General features: G+C 56.3%; 2 protein-coding genes across 3 annotated transcripts; both read left to right on the top strand.

Annotated features, from left to right (window-relative positions):
* Positions 1-555: 555 nt before the first annotated feature.
* LOC141569484 (uncharacterized) lies at positions 556-7,021 on the top strand. The gene is made up of 6 exons (XM_074322917.2): positions 556-1,027; positions 1,270-1,306; positions 2,117-2,260; positions 2,510-2,665; positions 6,214-6,623; positions 6,885-7,021. The coding sequence occupies exons 2-5, from the start codon at positions 1,301-1,303 to the stop codon at positions 6,325-6,327; spliced, it is 420 nt and encodes a 139-aa protein (XP_074179018.2). The 5' UTR covers positions 556-1,027; positions 1,270-1,300; the 3' UTR covers positions 6,328-6,623; positions 6,885-7,021.
* Positions 7,022-7,118: 97 nt separating this feature from the next.
* On the top strand, positions 7,119-12,234 carry ALDOA (aldolase, fructose-bisphosphate A). 2 transcript variants are annotated; one of them, XM_019754747.3, is made up of 9 exons: positions 7,119-7,264; positions 9,594-9,720; positions 9,807-10,018; positions 10,455-10,509; positions 10,613-10,773; positions 11,123-11,206; positions 11,306-11,480; positions 11,643-11,842; positions 11,932-12,234. In XM_019754747.3, the coding sequence occupies exons 2-9, from the start codon at positions 9,609-9,611 to the stop codon at positions 12,025-12,027; spliced, it is 1,095 nt and encodes a 364-aa protein (XP_019610306.1). In that variant the 5' UTR covers positions 7,119-7,264; positions 9,594-9,608; the 3' UTR covers positions 12,028-12,234. The 2 variants fall into 2 exon arrangements, with proteins under 2 accessions (XP_019610306.1, XP_019610307.1); XM_019754748.3 differs by lacking the exon at positions 7,119-7,264 and adding an exon at positions 8,106-8,275.
* The last annotated feature ends 1,320 nt before the right edge of the window (positions 12,235-13,554 follow it).

The raw sequence follows: 13,554 nt of genomic DNA, 5'->3' as shown, positions 1-13,554 counted from the left end.
TGAGCAGATGCCTGAAGGATGAGGAAGGAAGAGTGTGTGTGTATGTGGAGGGGGGAGGCTGGACCAGAACCGTGTTCTAGGCAGAGGGAACAGCATCTGTGAAGGTGTGAGCTGTGAAACCCTACGCACTGATGCAGGAACCTTGAGCAGACCCTCTGGTGGAAGCTTGAAAGAACCACGATGGGGCAGAAAACAACCTTATCTGTTTACATATTATCTGATTGCCTCTCCCCCAACACGAGGGAGGACCTTTGTCGGCCTTATTCTCTGCTAGGGACCCCAGGGCCGAGGGCAGTGCCTGGGAGGTGTTTGGGGCGGCATCGGAGGAAATTAGGCAGGGCCCAGGCTGAAAGGTGTTGGCAGTCAGCTAAAGCGCGTGGGCTTTACCCTGGAGTCCGTGGGGGAGCCTTCCAACGTTTAAAAATAGCAAAGGAACAAGATCTGTGGGTGGCAGGAAATCACTTGACAAGGATGTGAAGGTTGGAGAAATCAGAAGATGAAGCCTTCAATTAGGACCCTGGCAATAAAAATGAGTGGGATCCAGTTAAAAAAAAAAAAAAAGTCGAGGATAATTCCCGACAATTAACACGGAGCTTTGAGTTTTACACTATCCCTAAGGCAGGGGGGTCAGCCTTATACAGAGGAGGAAATGGACTCGGCCAGGCTCAGTGACTCGGCGGAAGTCACACGGCGAGCGAATGGTGGCCCCCGGGGGTTCAGTCTTCCTTTTGAGGCGCCGCAGGAGCCGACCCAGGCGGGTGGCGGCGGGAATTCGCCATTTCGGTTCAGTAACGGCGGGAATGCCGGCGGACGGCGACTGAGAAGCGCTGGTGGCCGCAGGGGACCCGCAGAGAAAGCGAGGCGGTGAGAAGGAATTTGGGTCTCGGCGGCCGCCGTAGGAGCGGCGCCCCGTCCCCATGGCAACAGCAGGAAGCCGCGGGAGGTTTCTGGACTGTGCAGCCGCCGCCTCGGATTGGACCCAACGCGGCGCGGAATCCTGAACTTGCCCTCGGCCCTGAGGGTGCAGGTGATGCGGTTGGGTCGATGGAGGAGGGGCCGGGATGGGGGGACAGCTGAGGGGTGTGGCCTGGGTCAGTCTGGGGCCTGCGAGGGACGCGCCGTCCTCTAATCCAGGATCCCAAGTGTCTGGACTAGGGGCCATCGCTGGGCCTCAGTTTCCCCAAACGGGAAGTGGGAGGAAGAGAGTGGGCACCCCAGTCCAAGGGGCCGTCTCATCCTCTGAGCCGCGGGACTTTCTCTCCTCTGCAGCTCCCGAACTGGCTGGCGCTGCCCTGCCCCCATGGACGTGAGTCCTAGACCCCCTAACCCTTTCCGGAACGGCCCTCTCAGCGCCCCAAACTCACTCTGACTGCCTGCCTTCGGGACGAACTGGAGAGGCGGCTCTTTCCTCAACATAGAGCCTTCCAGCTCAGGAGAAGAGCTTCGAGAAACAATGCCAGGGACGGACTTCCCAGGGGAGGGCACACCCCCCCCCCCCCCCCGACTAGATGAGGGATTTGCCAAATAAGGAGAAAAGGCACTCCAAGCAGAGGGAACAGCCTGGGCAGAGACCTCGGGGTGAGGGAGGGGATAGGGCATTTGGGGACCTTCTGGGACTAAAGTATGGCTGGAGCGTAGAGGGAGAGGAAGGCAGGGCTAGACCCGGGCCTTGGCCACTGAGATGAGAAGTATGGATTGAGTCACTGGGAGCCGTTGGTGGACTGTAAGGAAGGGAGTGATTGCACAAGGACAGTGTGTATGGGAAGGGGCGAAACTGCGGGCTGAAAGACAGTTAAGGGGCAGTCATGTTGACCGACGTTTGAGAGAGAGTCAGAAACAATAGGTCCATTTGGAGAGACATTCTGAAAAGAAGTTCAGGAAGTCTTCGTAAAGTCTAGAACACACACCGTTTATGGTGCTGAAATGGGGATGCGGGGCGGGGGTTGGGGGGAGGCAGGTTTGGGGGACCAGAGGAATGTAGTCCCATTCCGTTGAGTGTCCCCGCCGGCCGTGGCTGCTCCGCCCCTTTTCCCAGCCCCCTCGTGTCCTTCCTGGTATTTCTTTGTCCCTGCAGCCCCTCCCACCGCCTGTCACCCCTTCCTCCTGTGTCATTTAGGTCTCCTCTAGCCTGCGGAATCTACCCCCAGCTCCCGTCAGCAGCCCTTCCCTGCTGCTCCCCACCCCCGCCATCGTCTTCATCGCGGTGGGCGTCTATTTGTTGCTGCTGGGCCTCGTGCTGCTGACTAGGCACTGCCTGCTGGTGAGGGGCCTCGTGGGGCCGAGGGTGGGCTCTAAGGGAAGACGAACTGTGTTATCTGTGCCCTCACCTGCAGGCTCTGACCTGAGACTCCTTTGCCATTTAGTTCCCGCATCTGTCCCTTCCGTGGGACCAGAAACTTCCTTCTCTGCTGTCCCCTTCCAAACTTCCTCCTGCCCCTCCACCCAAAACCTAACCGTGGCTGTCCCTACCTGCCACCTGGCCCAGAGCGTGAGCCCTGCCATCTTCTAGGCCCAGGGCTGCTGCACCGACTGCAGCGCCCCCTGCAGGAAACGAGGCGCCTCCAGGCCCCAAGACTGTTGCTGGACTTGTGCAGAAGCCTGCGACTTCCCCCTGCCCAGCTCAGCCCACTGCCTGGATGCCTGCTGCCCCCAGCCCACGGAAGCTGTGAGTTCTAAGCCTGTCGCCTGTGCCCTGATATAGCCACTATCTGTGCATTCATTTTGTGATCCAACATTTATTGTTCAGCACCTGTTCTACACCAGGCCCAATTCCAGGCCATAAACAACATATCAGATACTTTCTAATGATGGAAGCAGGGTGAAAGGAAAACAGGGTGGCAGCTGGAGAAAGGTGATGCATGTAACATGGAGGGCATATAATCACTTCTGAAGACGGTAGTTAAAAACCCAGAACCTCTCGCAGAGCTTTAGTCTGTTTGTTGAGTGAATGCTGTGTTCCAGATACTGTGCTACTTGATTGACATTATTTTCTCAACAACCCTGAGAACTGCGTATTTAAGAAACATATATATATGTTTGTTTTTTCTGATTACAAAAAGCATTGATTACAAAGTGTGCATGTAGAAATGCACAGAAAGCACAAGGCACTTTATAAAGCAGTTCCCTGACCGAGGCTGCTACATTTTGTGTATGTCCCTTGTCTACTAACACACAGCACTATCACCGCTGTTTTACTTGGTAAACGGGTATACCACATCTACTATGTCATCACAACTGCTGCGTGCCCTTTATAACTTGACGTCACATATCCATGCCACCTATCCATGCCGGACCATGTAGATAGGTAAGTATTCTTACCCTCCTTTTGCAGGGGAATACGTTGGCTTAGGGACGTTTAATCACTTCTCCAGTGTGATGCCATAGAGTCTGGCAAATGGTTCCATAGTGGTATTGGAGCAGAGTCCTCAGGGAGAAGCCAGGCCCACAGAGGACAGGCCAGTTTTGCATTTGTGGGTTTAAGGACGTGCCATGTGATCGACCACCTTCCTGGGCCATCATTATTTTGGGTTCAGAGATTTAGATAGCAAAGCTGCTGCCCTTGAAGTGATGACCTTCCCAGGAGAGAAGGGTGAGGATAAAAGACCAAGCACATTCATGGTTTGGGCTGGCTGTAGTTGGTGTGTTCAAGTGTCCGTTCTCCAGTTTCCTTCGTAACAGTGACAACCACAAATATTACAATGCTCTCGCTTCCTTCACCGCTGTAGAAACAGAAGCTTACAGAGGCTTGAGTGATTGTCTGAGGCCTGTGCCAGGACACAAATCCAGGCTTCTCTTCCTCTCTGGGGGAGAAACCTGCCCGATCCTGCTTCTTTCACGGGCCTGTCACGAGGATCTAATTCACTCATTCACTTAGTGATTCACTGAACCAGAGATTTGTGGAGTCATTGTTGCGGCACTGTGCTGGGTCCGGGGGGCGGGGCTCAGCAGAAACAAGATGAGACATAGTCCCAAACCTCACAGGGCTTACAATCCAGTGAAGGACAGAGAGAAAGAAGTCGGCAATTATAATAGAGTGTGAGAAATGATATGATGTAGTGCCATGGTTTGTTCTCTCCCTGCATGTGATCAGAAGCAGGTATGAGGCTTAAACAGAAAGCCAGGCATCCAGGCCCCACACTCAGTAGGTCTGGGATGGGATTGGGACTTTTTAACAAGTTCTCACGTGATCCTGCCCCTCACCAGGGTAAAGGACCACTGCTAAGAGGAAAGCTGCGATGACAAGAACAGCTCCCTTTCACTGACAGCTCACTATGTACCAGGCATCGTGCTTAGTTCTTTCCACCGATTCCCCACAATGACCTTATAAATGAGTTCTGAGACGAGGCAATCAAGGCTCAAAATGTGAATGAGCCAAACCTGGGTCTGAGTTCGGTTCAAAGCTGGGCCTGAGCTCTAACCAGTAAAGATGGCTGGCCTTCACAGAATCAAAGCGAAAGAAATCCAAGTGAAAAACTGCAGAGCCGAGAAACATAAGGGTTAACAGCCTTGTGGTGTCGTGTTTAATGTACTTAAACAGCAAATTCCTTCCAGAAGCCACCTGGCTGCCTGTGAGAGTCGGGAAATCCATTAGCCAGTTATTAAACCCTTCCAATGGACAGAGCCAAGGAATGCTTTTAATGTCCCCTTCTCTGAGGTGAGGGCAGCGGACAGTGTGGTCCTCCAGAAACCCAGAGCCCAGCTCATCCCTAGACTGGGACTCCCTAGAGACGCCCCAAACCATACCTTCGTCCAACACAAAGAAACCACTCTGTTCCCTCTCCCTTCCACCATGACACATCTAGCCTCCTCCTTGGGAGCCCATTCTGTTGCCACAGAAGCTCCAGCCTAACGGAGACCTGTTTCCCCGCAGAGGCAAGCTCCCCACCTTTCACTAGAGGCCCCCGGGTGATATCTGATCTCACCAATCACCTGACACCGCATTCCACTGGGAAACCTCAGCTGTTCAAAAGGTCATTCCCCTATTCCTGGCTTGGCCAGGCGACTGAGCTGTGTTACTGTGATGTCACTAGCTCAGCCTCAGGCCTCAAGGAGCCAAGCTTCTGTCACACTTCCCGGGCATTCCCCAGCCCAGCCACTTGGCCTGACTCCAGTTCATGCCTGAAGTAGTCTCAGATCATCTCTGCCCCGGTCCCAGGGCAGGAGAGGAGTGGGTTGGTATGGGCCAGTCTCCCCATTCCGGCCTCTAAGGACACGCTATTCCTATTCCCTAAGAGACAGACCTGTTTCCTCTGGGCACCGAGGAGCTCTCTTCTTTCTTTGCCTAAAGAGGGGAAAAGTGATGGGCTTTGGTTCATCTATTCGTTGACCATTCATTCATTGCTTAGCATGAGTCCCTGTGCTAGCTCAGTGGAGACGTGAGCTGAACTGCCCTTTCCCTTGCAGACCTAGAAAGAAGCAGAGGCAGTGGGGGGAGGGGCTCAGGACTGAAAGCAGGAGGGCTGGCCGGCCATCTCAGCAGCCTCCCTAGTTGTAATCCTCAGGCAGTCACTCCCCCCTCTGAGCCTCCATCTCCTCTCTTGTAAAGAGGCCTCCTACTCAAGGTTCAGATAATTTAAAGAGATGTAACTTTTTAAGACGTTAAAAACTTTTTAAATATGCAAATGACCAATTCAAAGAAAACTAGAAAGATTTTAAGAACTCGTTTATGAATGCAGCCTGTGCCGTGCACAGAGTAGGTGCCCAGAAATTAATGATGGATGAGCTCCTGCAGTTTGGGCTCATGCCAAGGAAGAAATCTACAAAACCGACAAGTTATTTTCATCATGGTACAGAAAATACATGTGTGCTTTCTCTGCCTACTGACTTTCAATTTCATTTGCACGGGGCCATGAGGATGTCGTAAAACCATTCTTGAGCTGAACATTGGGACCCCCAAATTCTAGGTGGGACCAGGGACAGTCACTCCCTGGTCCCCAGCCTTCTCACCCATTAAATGGGGAGAACGAGAGAACCCCTTGAATAACTTCTACCTGCTCCTGAACTCAGTTGTTTGCAACATTGCCTGCTTGCTGATTTCTCAACACCACAGGGAATTGACTTGTTCCCAGGAAGAGTGGATGGTTCCCTCTGTTCCACTGGGCACGGCACTTTCCAGGCCTCTCTGTTCCCCTCTCCCCTGAGAGGGCAACAGCCTTGGGCTCTGGTCCCCCATCCTGCTGCCCACCTCCCTCACTTCTCTTTCCTCTCCCTCAGGATTGGGCCTCTCGCTGCCCTCGGTGCTGCCCACTCTGCGACTGTGCCTGCACGTGCCAACTTCCCGACTGCCAAAGCCTCAACTGTCTCTGCTTTGAGATCAAGCTCCGATGAGGACCCAGAGTTCCTGCCCTCCGGGAGCGGCCAGCCCCCACGGGGCCCACATGCCCTTTTTCCTGAGGGGCCTCAGGACACCTTGTTCCAGGCCACTGGGACCACACATGGCCTGCCTGGCTCACTGGCTTGGGAACCAGCAGTGGAGAGCTTGGCTCCGGGCAGAGCAGGACTCAGAGAACCCTTGGCCAGCCAGACGGCAGCCCCTTTGTAGGGCCGAGAGAGAGGGGGGCTGGTGCTCTGGCAGGTGCCCCCTGCCCACCTCTCCTCCTCCCCAAGTAAACTCATATTTGAAGGTGAGGGTGGGGACACTGCTGACAGCAGTATGGGAGGAACTTGGGCCTTGAGTATCAGGATGTAGGCATACCCCGCACATCTGGTCCATGGGCTCTTGGTTATTTTGGGGTGCGAGTGCATGCTTACATCTGCTTTCCCTCTAAACAAATGGGCTCCAGGGAATTAAAACAGCCCCCATCGGAGCCCAGCCAGGGGAGAATTTCAGAGGAGGAGGCGGGGAGGGCCACAAGGGCTGAGTTCCTTTCCCCGTCTCTCCACAGATCCCTGTCCAAAGATTTATTTCTCTTGACTACCATTTGAGGGCCTCAGTCTAGATTTCCAAGGAAGAAATTTCCTCTGAAGTACCGGTGAGTGGGCAAGGGGCCCTCCCTCCACCCTCAAAATAGGGCAGGCCCACAGCTCCCTTCCTCTGCCTTATTTAGGCCCCCCGCTGGCATGAATGTCAGGAGCTTCAGGTTTCCCTAAATATAGGTCCCTGCCAGGGGATCCGTGGCAAGGAAAGGGCAGGGGTCACTGGAGAAGGTTGGGGACATTGGTTGGGGGGAGGGCAGGAGCTGCCTTATAACCCAGCCCGGTGTGGCCTGGCTCACTCGCTGCTGACCAGGCTCTGCCCGCTCCTTCGGCCTCCTCCTCCTCGCAGGTGGGCACCATCAGGACCGAGCTGGGGTGGGGTTGGGCTGAAGGGGTCCGGATTAGGAGGGGAGGCCGAGGATGGACGGACTCAGAATGTATATAAAGGCTGAGCAGCGCGGGATGGGTTTTATTCTGGAGTGGGTCAGGTCATGGGAGACGTCTCGCAGGGACTCTGGCACCGCAGCCCCAGACTTGCTAGGGCTGAGGTGGGCGGCCCCTTTCTGCGTGGTCGGGCTTTGCAAGGCGGCCGGGGCTTCAGGCCCGGTTGGGGCACCCCGGAACCGTTGCCCTCTGCCGCCTGCCAGCCCGGCTGCCTCCCTGCGCTCTGTGTACGTCCACTCGCCGCCCTAGTCGCCGCTGCTTACGCCTGGGCTAGTGACACAGGAAGAGGAGGCTCTGCGGGCGAGGCCGGCAGACGCCCGAGCTCTGGATTTAGTGACAAAATGACACGCTGCATCAGCGCAGGCCGGAAGCTGGGGTGGGGAGGGGAAATTGAGCCTCGGTCCTCCCGTGCTCGGCCGCTCGCCCCGCTTCCACCTTCTCCGGTGCCCAAAACTGGCTGAGTCAGGGCGCATCGGAGCGCGCCAGGCGGGAGAAAAGGGAGAGGGAGGGCCGGGGACCCGCGGGATGTGGCCCGAGTCACGTCCGAGGGGGTTCCGGGAAGGGCTCGTGCTCTCGCAGCCCCGTCCCCGCCCAAGAGCCGCCTCCGGGCTTCGCCTTTCGGGGGCGGCCGCTCCCACAGTTCCTCGCCTGCGATTGGACGCCGGGCAGCCTCCAGCCCCGGCAAAGGAAAAAACCCAGCGGAGGGAGGAGCAATGTCCTTATAAGGCCGGGCACCACCTCCCTCCGGCCCGCCCGCAGGGCCGCCCCCTCGGGAACTGAATAGGCTGCGTTCCTCTGGAACGCACCGCAGAACCAGGGTGGTGGTGACGACCGCTGCGTTCGCTCCCTCGGTCCGCTCGCCAGCCCGCCGCCCTCCACCGCCGCGCGCGGCAAACTTGCCCCTCGACTGCGCCAGGTGAGCGCCCTTCGCCACGTGCGAAGCTTAGGAACCATAGAGAGGGGGCTTGGCGGGTCGGGCGTCGGTGCAGAACCCCCCTCCCCACTCCCGCCGCCCGCCCCAGCACCCCCACCCCCACCACCACACACAAGCCCCTAGCCGGAGCTCCCTCGGTTTACTGCGCAATGTGGCCGCTCTGCGCGCTGAGTCATGCGGGGGAGGAAGCAGGAGGAAATGCAGGGCCATTCCCCTCGCCCCTTTTCTTGCGGGGACCCCTGGTTAAAGGATTATGGCCTCTTTGCCTCTGCAGGGAACCCAAGAGGCAGCAAGGGGTGGGGGCCAGCTCATATACCACCTCGGGGTTCCAGAAGACCGGTGGTTGGTCCCTGCCCTGGGAAACTGGCACCTCTTGCGAGGAGGGGACCCCCTCCTTTGGCCGCGGCTGGTGCCCATTAACGCTTTCCCTGGCTTTCCTTATCGGGTGACCTTGATTCTGAGCCTGGAACAGCTGCAGCCGTGTGAGCAGACAGGAGCATTTTTTAGGGGACGGGGTGGGGCGTTTGCCTCTCCTCAACACTCCCTTATCCTTCAGGAGCAGTGAGATCGGCAAACCTCACCCCTTGCTTCTGCCTGGAGCTGGGCTCCCTCTGCTGCCATTTTCTGGGCTTCTCTTTATCTTCTACCGTTTCCTTGACACTCTTTTCCTAAGGCTCTCCCCCGACCCGGGAGGGAGAAGCCTGACCTTGGGGTGTCCTTGAGGCATTGGTGCCCATCCCCGCTCTGGGCTCTTGGGTGGATTGGCAGGATCACCCCTACGGCAGTCAGAAGACCTGGGTTCTAATCTCAGCTCGGACCTGTGGGTTGCTGCGTGACTTGGAGCACAGACCTTTCTTTTCTCTGGGTCTTTTCAGATGAGGAGGTTGGGCCTGTTGCTTTAGGCATGACCTCTAAATTCTAAACTACTCTGGTTCGGTTTTGCTTCTAGGCAAGGTGACCCCATGGCAAGGAGCAAGCCAGAAGGGTCCAGCTTCTGCATGAGCCAACTGTCCATGGCTCTGGCCTATTCCTTTATCCCAGATGCCAGTATGCAACCCCACCCTCAGCTGGGCAACACCCAGCAACAAACAGAGTTAGGAAAGGTACAGGAGGCAGGCCTAGCATAGGGAAGTTGGGTGTAAGGGAGAGCTGGGGACAGGAAGTGCCTCAAGACCTGCTGGGTTTGGGGCAGGGGAGGTAGGGAACCTTTGCTCAGACCTCCACGCAAGGGCCCTGCTCATTGGGAGAGCCCGGGAAGACTCAGCTAACCAATCCTCCCCCATCTGTCTCCTCTGCCCAGGAACTGACTGGCACCATGCCCTACCAATACCCAGCGCTGACCCCAGAGCAGAAGAAGGAGCTGTCTGACATTGCCCATCGCATCGTGGCTCCGGGGAAGGGCATCCTGGCTGCAGATGAGTCCACTGGTGCGGATGAGACCACAGTGGGAGGAGGGCCCAGGGTCGGGGGTGACAGGCTGATCCCCTTATTCCCATGGGACGCTCCCTTCCAGGGAGCATCGCCAAGCGGCTGCAGTCCATCGGCACTGAGAACACCGAGGAGAACCGGCGCTTCTACCGCCAGCTGCTGCTGACCGCTGACGACCGTGTGAATCCCTGCATTGGGGGCGTGATCCTCTTCCACGAGACCCTCTATCAGAAGACAGATGATGGGCGTCCCTTCCCCCAAGTTATCAAATCCAAGGGCGGTGTTGTGGGCATCAAGGTGAGGAGGCTGGGCCGCAGGGTGAGACGAGATGGGTCTGGGGGGAAGACATCCAGAGGAATAGGCTGGGCGACTTGGACGGCGTCTGCCCCAGATCACGTATAAGGAGAGCTAGAAACTGGGCCCTGCTTGGCGTTTGTAATCCTCGCAGTTCTAAGAGCTTCAAGCTGTTACGCTCATGGTACAGATGAAAAACCAGAAGCTCAACACAGCACACTGTTTTGCTCACAGAGTTAGGAAGTGGTAAGAGCCCAGGCTCTCTGTCAAATAATAGCCCATGTCCTGTCTCCTAGGATCAGATACTGTAACTAATGAAAACGTTTGCAGACCAGGAGGAGCCACTCGAGAGATTAGGTTGGCGGCAGGGCAGGGTCTCGAGAAGAAAAGGGTACTAGAGATGGCTTCTCCCATCTTCTGTTGTTGCCCCACCCAACAGGTAGACAAGGGTGTGGTACCCCTGGCAGGAACCAACGGTGAGACCACCACCCAAGGTGAGAACTGTTTTGCTCCCTGCTCTACCAACCAACCCACGCAGGTGGGTGTGGGAGCCCCTTGCTCCCTCCTGCCATGCTGACTTCTCCGTCCCCTTCTCAGGGCTGGATGGGCTGTCTGAACGCTGTGCCCAGTACAAGAAGGATGGAGCTGACTTTGCCAAATGGCGCTGTGTGCTCAAGATTGGGGAACATACCCCCTCATCCCTTGCCATCAAGGAAAACGCCAATGTTCTGGCCCGTTATGCCAGCATCTGCCAGCAGGTGGGCCGGCCCCTCCCTGACAGGTTAGCTCCCACCGCGTTCGGTTCCAGGGCATCTGCTAGCCTGCCACCATCTGCCAGGATACATACAGCCTTTCGGGATCTGCACCAAGTGTCAGACTTGGGCCCGTGGAGGACACTCGAGGGCTCTGTGAGCAGAGGGGCTGGCCAGGGCCCGTGTGGGTGGATCTGACATCCTGTCTCCAGCAGCCCTACCACGCTGGGCTGTTGAGGGCTCTGAAGCCCTGAGCCTCTGTCTCCATGGAGATAAGCCCTTGGCCCGTGGCTGCGGGGCTGTAGGTGGGGCTGCAGGTTAGGCGGCCTCACTGCTACCGTCTCTCACTCCACAGAACGGCATCGTGCCCATTGTGGAGCCTGAGATCCTCCCCGATGGGGACCACGACCTGAAGCGCTGTCAGTATGTGACCGAAAAGGTAGGTGGCCGGCCTGCCTGGGCAGTGTGGGGCGTTCGGCCGCTGGGCTGGGGCCCGAGGGCTGACTCCTGTCCCCCGACCCCACTTCGGGTGCTCTAGGTGCTGGCGGCGGTCTACAAGGCTCTGAGTGACCATCACATCTACCTGGAAGGCACTTTGCTGAAGCCCAACATGGTCACCCCAGGCCACGCCTGCACCCAGAAATTCTCTAATGAGGAGATCGCCATGGCAACCGTCACTGCGCTGCGCCGCACGGTGCCCCCGGCTGTCCCTGGTGAGCCCCACACCCTCACCTCGCCCCCTGGGAGACACACAAACTGTCCCCACAATCTGTAGGCCCATTGGCCTGACTTCCAGGTCAGCTTCTCAGGACTCCTACCTGTCCCCAGGGCCTCTGACTACAAGCCCTGCCCCCGTTTTCCTCCTTGTTGTACAGGGATCACCTTCCTATCTGGAGGCCAGAGCGAGGAGGAGGCATCCATCAACCTGAATGCTATCAACAAATGCCCCCTGCTGAAGCCGTGGGCCCTGACCTTCTCCTATGGCCGAGCCCTGCAGGCCTCTGCCCTGAAGGCCTGGGGTGGGAAGAAGGAGAACCTGAAGACTGCCCAGGAGGAATATGTCAAGCGAGCACTGGTGAGGAGGGGGCAGGAGGCGGGCAGAGTGCTGGGGTGGATGGCATCCTGAGAACAGACCTTCTCACTCTGGCTCCTCTCCCCTCTTAGGCCAACAGCCTCGCCTGCCAAGGAAAGTACACCCCAAGCGGCCAGGCCGGGGCTGCAGCCAGCCAGTCCCTCTTCATCTCTAACCATGCCTACTAAGTGGAGGTGTTCTAAGGCTGCCCCCCTCAACACTCCAGGCCGTGTCCCGTCCCACACTCTTGAAGAGGAGGCCTCATTCGGGGCTCCAGGCTGCTCTTTCCCATCACTCTTGCCTCCCTTGTGACACTGGTGCGTGGTGTGGTCTGTGTGTGCTAACTCCATCGCCCTTTCCAGCCCACTGCCAATAAACAGCTATTTAAGGGGGAATTTGTTGTCCCTGTCTGTAGTGTCTGGGCCAGGGGTGGGCCTGGGCAGGTGGCCGAGCCCAGAAGAAAGGGCCCTTGTTTAATGTTCTTCCTTCTTGAGTAAGACAAAGGTGAAGGGCGTGGGGTGGGACCTTCCTGCTTTGTTTTATAATTGCCCAGGGCCTCAAGGAGAGTTTGTGAAAGGTTCTTCCAACCACCAAGGGCTCTTACCCCTTTGACCAGCATCATCAGATAAGGCTCATGGTAGGGGCATGCGGGCTGGAGACTGCAGGCTCAGCCTCTTTTGGGCCCAGAACCCACGGGTGCAGAAGGCCCCTGTGACAAACAGCCACTAACAAAAGCCAAGACTTCCTGAGTTTATGAGCCAGGTAACGTAAGTGTCCTAAATGCGGAGGTGCTGTTAACTCGCCCAAGACTACTGGAGACCGCACTGTTTCTCGGTAGAAACGAGACGATTAATCTATCTCTCTACACCGTCAACCTTCTGTCTTCCCACCTTCATAGGAAATGGGATTAGAACTGGCTTCCTAGTCTTCTTGGGCTGTGGAACCCGTCGGAGGACCTGGAATCCTCTCTAATACTCCCTCAACAATGCAGACACATACAGAGAATGGAGTTCAGGTTTCAGGTTAAGAACTGAGCCTCGAGCTGCCGTCTTCCACGAAGCCAGAATGAGGGCTCTGCATTTACCTCAAACCCTTCCCCCGTCACCCAGGCTGGGGTGTAGCCGTAAATACACCAGGTCTCAGCTGTTCAAGATCCTAATCATAGACCTGCCATTTCCCAAACTTCCTGATACGGGCTCTTTCCTGTTTGAGCTCCCTTCTAGGGAGAGAAAAGAAATAATCTTGACCTTTCTGATCTCCACACCTACTACATGCCTGTAGTGACCTGCATAGAACTGACTAACCTAGGACCTTGTCGGAGTTGAAGAACTTGGTCCTCTTTGTACGTTGCCTACGTACAAAACCAAACTTCCTAGTTTCCCTCCAAACTTTGGCTCGCACATCTGTGCTTACCCTCAACTCAAACAAAATCTGAAGTAAAGCGAACAGAAATTGAAGTCAATTAGAGATAGTGAAAAGGACATTCCAGAAGGGAGTAGTGTGTACAAAGGTTCAGACACAAAGTTTGCTTAAGGACCAATGGCTTCCTCTGGCAGCAAAAGAGTAAGGAAACAGGGGAACTCAAATACCAGTTTGGGGAATTTTGGACTTCTTATACCGTGTTTCCCCGAAAATAAGACCGGGTCTTATATTAAGGTTTGCTCCAAAAGATGCATTGGGGCTTATGTTCAGGGGATGTCATCCTGAAAAATCAT

Source organism: Rhinolophus sinicus, chromosome 10 (genome assembly GCF_057876585.1).
Source record: "Rhinolophus sinicus isolate RSI-liver-muscle chromosome 10, RSI-T2T, whole genome shotgun sequence".
NCBI classification, from domain to species: Eukaryota; Metazoa; Chordata; class Mammalia; order Chiroptera; family Rhinolophidae; genus Rhinolophus; species Rhinolophus sinicus.
This window is presented reverse-complemented; position numbering and strand designations above follow the sequence as displayed.